Source organism: Medicago truncatula, chromosome 4 (assembly GCF_003473485.1).
Source record: "Medicago truncatula cultivar Jemalong A17 chromosome 4, MtrunA17r5.0-ANR, whole genome shotgun sequence".
Classification (NCBI taxonomy): Eukaryota; Viridiplantae; Streptophyta; class Magnoliopsida; order Fabales; family Fabaceae; genus Medicago; species Medicago truncatula.
The window spans coordinates 40640859-40647865 of record NC_053045.1 but is presented as its reverse complement, the minus strand read 5'-3'; the positions used below and the strand labels follow the sequence as shown (position 1 = coordinate 40647865).

At 33.9% G+C, this 7007-nt stretch overlaps 1 protein-coding gene across 1 annotated transcript; it reads right to left on the bottom strand.

Annotated features, from left to right (window-relative positions):
• Positions 1–3405: 3405 nt before the first annotated feature.
• LOC11444053 (cytochrome c6, chloroplastic) lies at positions 3406–6801 on the bottom strand. Its single transcript, XM_003607830.4, has 6 exons — positions 6631–6801; positions 6395–6530; positions 4313–4410; positions 4173–4204; positions 3917–3980; positions 3406–3761 (listed from the first exon to the last, which is right to left on the bottom strand). The coding sequence occupies exons 1-6, from the start codon at positions 6679–6681 to the stop codon at positions 3621–3623; spliced, it is 522 nt and encodes a 173-aa protein (XP_003607878.1). The 5' UTR covers positions 6682–6801; the 3' UTR covers positions 3406–3620.
• Between the last annotated feature and the right edge of the window lie 206 nt (positions 6802–7007).

Genomic DNA, 7007 nt, shown 5'->3' with positions numbered 1-7007 from the left:
CATGAAATGATGTCATTTCGAAACCAATTTCCAGCAATAAATCGTGTAAGACCTCCACAACTCTTCATAGAAGGTGGATGGAGGTCTCTTGCGGTAATGCTGGATTGGACTACTATCAATAATTTTTGTTTATCGAAAAAATGATATACTCTTGTTACAAAATGATGTCGTTTCGAAACCAAATTATATTTACCCTAAATATTCATGAACATTTATATATTTATTAAAAAAAAAGCAAAAATGAAAACTATATATCAAATTAGTTATTCATTCGCTACACCTGTCACACAGCAAGGTCGTTTTCTTGTGCCATAGAGGCGCTGTACTAGAAAGCATCAGAATATTTTAGCACCACTTAATTAGAATATCTTTCAATTTCAATTTCAATTTCAATTAATCTTACACTAAAATAGGTAGTAATTAAAGAAACTGTTCCCATGTGGTTTGAGACCTATTTGTCCCTACAAGCACATAATCAAAATTAAACAATGTCTGGTAATTAAATGTAATTAAACGGCATAAATTGGCCAGGTTGGTGGAATCAGGTGAGGATGCTCTCATTTTGTATTTAGCTTTGGTTGTTTTCTCTGTCTTTGGTGTATTTGGTTGACAAACAATGGCATATGAACATGCCAAATGGAAGCCAAGGACCACATATGTGACCTTTATTAAAATAGTTCTTAGTGATTAGTGGATAGAGTCACATGCTTTTGTTTTTGTATTTTTGCCCAATCAGTTTTATATCTTCTATTGATTATGTTAGTTGTGACTTGTATGAGGTGGTTGTGAAGAAAACCCGTCATATTACGCCTGTTTTCTTTACCAAACGTATTAGGGTTCTCTTCTTTATTTAATTTCATTATCTTTGGCCCTACTTTTGCATTAGGTATTATCAATTAATTCCTTTATAAAGAGGTAGATTTCTTAAGATGCTCTTTTGCTTTCCATGCTATAGTTTGTTCGAGTATTTACCTAAATCAAAAGATAAACCATATTATATTTTATTATCCTTTAGAGTTAAACAACAAAAAGATACTATCTTAAGTTGTTAGTCAAGAACGACTCGTGATCGAAGTAAGGGTGGGCTGAATTAAAGATAGATAGTTGAGTCTAGTGCAGTCGATTTTTTTTTGGCTGAGACTATTTGATCGTTTTAGTCCTAAAAACTGACTTCAACTCTGAAGTAAAAAGACAATTCGTCCCTATTAGCCAATTTATATATTAAAATTAACGATTTTAAAGAAAGAAGTTGGTGATATAGCTACTTTCAAGGAGGTTACAATCAGAGAGAAAAGAGGTTTAGGGCACAACCACTTCAGCCACAGAACATGTGTGTGCCAAGACATGCGAAGGCAAACCACATTCTCTCACACGATCAAGCGAGTTAGCCAATACATTGGTGCACATTTGTAGTCATTCAAAGTTATATGGATGATATGAGTTAGTCATTAATATTTTGTTAAAAAAATACCAATGTACATATCATATTAGAGACATCTCTATCAACATCTATTTTTACTTGCATTTACTTATACTTTATTTTATTTTATATTTTTTTTTGTCAAGTAGTCTGGTGGCTAGAATTCTCTTCTTTCAAGATGAATAAGTGGGGTGTTCGGGGTTCGAACTCTAACCCCTATATATCATAATGTATGTCACTGCCAACTGAGTTACGCTCACGAGGACACTTTATTTTATGTTTTTAATAGTTAAATTAAATTTTTACATTCTTTGTACGACTTTACACTTTTAAAGTAAGTAGTTAAGAAACAGAAAATTCATTAACTCGAGGTAATGTTAGAAGGAATGACATGAGAATTACTTAGCCGAATCGCTCGTCTAACTTTTCAGTTCGACAACAAATTTGACATACTAGCGTATACATTTATGCATTTGTAAAAGTCTCCGTAGTATGATACCGATCCACTGTTGTATCGAAGAAAACTGGCCATCTAGAGACGACCTGGGCCAATTCTTCACACTTTTGGAAACGCAAAAGCTATCAATTTTCTTTGGAAAACTCTAGCGTGTTTAATGGATGGTTTCAGCATTTTCCTTACGCGTGCTGCATGTAAGGTTAAGAGTCAAAAGATAAGGTTCATCTCTTTATCACTGTCCAAATCCAAATATTCACAAGTGGTGTAGAATATGTGTGTACGTCTATTTTTCTCTTCCTCATACTCTGATTAATCACAAATGAAAGTTCAAATTTTGGTGGCTGGAGTAATTATTGTTGGAACTAAATCACACATTCATTGAGCATGCAGAAAGAAGGAAATTTAGAAAAAGAGAAAGATATTCACAATGGAAAATATTCACTTCTATAAATAAAGTTCCATCATATATATATATATATATATATATATATATATATATATATATATATATATATATATATATATTCGGTTATAACATAACACTATAACAACTACTCTTTTCTAACTAATACTAACTGTCATGACACATCAATGAACAACCTCTTACCAGAGTACCCTTAATTCAGGTCCACTAAATAAATGGTTGAAAATTATTTTCCACCAAAGCTTTAAATCACGATCACAACTCACAAAGGAACAATCACGAATCAAGTCATAACAATGATGAACCATGAATCTAGAGCAGAGACCACAAACATAGAGAAGAATCATAGATATAGATAAGGCGCAGAGGCATGTGAAGGCAGACCGTGCTTAAGAATTTATTCACCGAAGAGTCGAAGACAAACATTTCCAGAATTCAACAGGCTCCACGAAGAATAATCTCAAGTAACATAACTACGGAAAATCCTTGTGGTTAACTCATACAGAAAATGCTTGTTTTAATAGGTAAGTAGGTGGGGTTTAAATAGAGAGAATTTTATATTCTTCAGTTAGTGATGTGGGAATTCATGATTTTAAACTTTTCACATATAACTAAATATCCAACGGAAACCAGAACTAACGTTCTCCTCAGTTCCAAGTTCATATTTTCTTGATTTTCAGTTTTCACTTTTAAGCAAATGAAACCTCATGTCGTTATGTCAGTGTGTTTGGTTCTCCCATGAGCAATTGGACGCTTAGCCAATTTAATTGTTGAGACAGCAAGTTAACAGTTGCAATACCTTTACTTTCATCTCCTGCAGCAATATAATGTATCAACTATCAAGCCATAAGGCATGCAAGGCCTCATAGTCATTGTAACAACATGCTCGACCTCACTTTACATTTGGCCACCACCATAAACTATTTGTCCGATGCCCAGAGGATTTTCCCACACACAAAAGCATTATCTACTGTGTTTTGCTATTACTTTCATGACCACACCAATCTGAATATAGCAAGCAAACTTCTGCATTTTTAGGATATATAATTCCAATGTTGGAAGTTCCCTTCTTCACATATTGAAGTATTCTCTTAGCCGCCAACATATGAGAATATTCATGGATCTGCTAATATGACCAACACTGGTCATGAATGAGATCATTTATATAATTAATTGCGGTCCAGAAGAGTTATTGGATAATTCCATTATCTCAACCCAAAACATATACAAAATATAATCTAATATAACTACAGCAATTAAGTCAATGATTTTGTACCAAACCATAATGAAAAGATGGAAGAGAGAAGTTAGTTGCTAAATCATTTTTGTTCGGTTTCTATGCTTGGCCACCCTTTATCAGCCTGTAACTTGACAAACTCAGCCAATATCTTGATATCTTCATCTTCCAAACGAGCTCCAAATGTGCACTGCCCTCGTGGCATGCACTCTTTACCAAACCCCTGTGTAGAACTATACATGACTTTCTTTGATAGAGAATCTCAGTATGTGCATGAAAAATTAAACCTAAGCTAACCATAAGGCATAAACTATGAAGGATAATCATTAAAGCAGAAGGCAACGTGCCTATGTCTGAAGTCTAAGTAAGATATCTTACCGGCATTCTTCCTTTGCCATAGTACGTGACACGGTAGATTTCTTCTTCTGTATCAACTCCATTTCTATAGAACAACATTTATTATTATCTCAAAGATATGATAGAAATGATCAGAAGAAATAAACATTGATTAGCTTTCATTTTAGGCTAGAGCAATTTTTATATGAATAGTTGATAGACCGTATACAAATTCGAAAAGAAAAAAGCTTTCAAAATTTAAGTTGCCTCTTTTGATAAACTTAGTGCTTTCAGTTACCTTTGTAAATCCTTTGTGAATAGAGTTGACCCCTGCAAGGAGAAAAAAAAATGGAAATGTATAAAGAAGACATAAAAAGTTAATTTTAGTTTGCCAGAACATGAAGCTAGATATATCATGCCAAAGGGGATGATGCTTACTGGCTGTATAATGTTTCCACCTGCATCGTGACATCCAATACATGTTTGGCTGAACAATGTTGCTCCTCTTTGGATATCTATTGTTTGGGCAATTGAAACTGTAGAACAAGAAACTAAGAAAATTGAAATTCTTGCTACAAAAACGTTTATAACAACATCAAGTCGATTGGAACATGCAAATAACGAACAACTTCAAGCCTATTTATCACTTACTACTTGCAATTAATCAAGAATCCTGAGTATGGAGATCTTGTCTATTATTCAAATTCAATCCTTGAGTACATGCTCATTGACTATTTGGCAATCATGTTATTTATTTTTCCTCTTGAACTGGGATTTTCCCATATGTTTTTTTTGATAAATAATGCAAAGAAAAATAATAGCTAACTAGCTAAGGGAGGGATCATCTAAAATGAGTTTCAGCTAAGAGGGAAGCTGCAGCCAATCAATCACCTTGAAGACATCATCATAACCAAGGTTTGCTAACTTATCAGCACTGTTGTTCGCCTCACGATACATATGGTTATTGGAGCAACTCCGTTTCTCTCAATCAATCAGCATCAATGATTCCGTAAGAAGATGTTTGAGATGTAAACTAAGGAAATGACACAGTTTGACTATGTGAACTAAACAAGGAAATTCCTGGTGAAGGAAAAAATACTAACATAACAATTAATATACTAAGGTTTGCATATAAAAAAAAAAAAAAACTCTACAATAAGGAATCTAGACCCACATAAATAGATTGCAGGGACAAATACTTGGTTCAGGCTAATCTCAAGCCATGAACAAGACTTTAAGGCTCAGCCAATATAGAAGTTGATTGACCAAGGATACAAACGAAGCCACGAATAAACCGACCCTCAGAATCCTTGGTAAGGCTTCTAAACGCTAAAAGGCCATTGACACTGTAATGAGAACCAATATCAATGTTAAGATAGAAAGAGGTGGATACCACTTTGCATAAATTTCAATATGGTTGTTTTCACTATAAAGCAGGGGGTTTTTGCAACAGATGGTGATGGACCAAAGCAAGCTGGCTGTGTAAAGATGCCAAAAATTGTCAGGATCAAAGGTTGATCCTGAAAAAACTAGTTGATTTGTTTCTAGACATAGCATGAGTCATGATACCAAATACCATTGGCCAATGCCACTGATCCGATCCGAACCAACTTTGGGAGTTTTTAAGTTAAATGAGATCCATTGAAATAGACCAAGACTAAAAAATTAACTTCGTTGCTTGTATTCCATACTTATAAATTTCTCCCACAAATCCATAGTCACGTTACAATCCCTCAAAACACAAATGATTGTTTCCTGAACTTGCAAACATCTTGGACATACATTAGGAATTTAGGATCAAAATTGCCACAATACAATGCTCCTTTAGTTTTCCACGAGTCATTTGCCAAGGGAAAGTTTGGGCCTACCATTTCTAAATTAAATTGAAGGGAGGACAAGGAGTAGAGTTATTAGTCTCATTGTGCTGCAGAGACTGGATTTTCACATATAATGTTCAAAGATCCTACATGGTTAAATTACAAACTTAAGATGTTCTTTCCAGTTTTAATACAAACCTAGCATTATTTTAGTTCTACACATATATAAGTCTTTTCAGTTTTCATATAAACCTTAAATCATTTTTGGTACAGTACAATAAACATGGAGAATATATGGATGGTCTAGTTTTAACTGTTTTACAGGAAACAACTATTTTCTTGAAGGAAAAAAAGCTTTGATTTAATGGCATTCACATAAGATAAACATTGATTTCTATTTATTTTTTTAATCAGTATCCAGCCCTAAGACCAACTAATCTAAGGGGTTCAATCTCACTGTCCACTTGTAAGGTCCATTTAAAGGCAGCGCCAGAGCAAAATTCCATTGGCATCGGGAGAATGGAATTTGAGACCTTTAAGCATACTACAAGGTAACAAGCCAACATTGATTTCTACTACTTTCTAGTTTGTACAACTAACTAACCAACTATAAAAACCAAAAAGAGTGAATGTCATGGGGCAGTAGAGCAAATTAAATAAAAAAGCAGGGGCAATTTAGTATTTGACAAAGGAGGTAACGAACCTGGAGTGGCGCAAATTGGAGAAAAGAGCAGAAAGGCAGCAGCAAGAGGAGGAGCCAAGTTGTTAAAAAACTTGACTTGTTGTTTTGTCTTTGTAGGAATGAGATTGACATGCTTCTCTTCCCGTTTCACGTTATCCTGTAATCAATGTGAGGCTGAGGTTGCAACTTGCATGCATCATCGTTCATAATCACACTCAAGAAAATTAACAGTGAGAGAAACAAGGTCTTTTACCTACCTTTATGGAGACAGGATTATTGTAACCAGAAATCAGACAAGCAAGCTTCATTTGGCTTCTTTTCTATGCTTTATCATATCTTAGATAGATGGATTATATTATACGTGCAAGTATAATGCACTTGTTACCGGGAAACACTAGGAATTCGGTAGATGTTCCATTCCATAAGTTTTATCTTGTTCTTTTAAAATTCCTATGTAATATGGTTTCCTAAATATATTAGTAAACTTTAAAATAAATTAAATATTTATTTAGTAAAGTAATACTACCTCCGTCCCTAAATATAGGAGTCTTTTGTCAAAATTGCGGAGATTAAGAAAGTTAGTTGTAGTATTAAATTTGTATATAATTATTATTGTTTTTACAATTTTATCCTT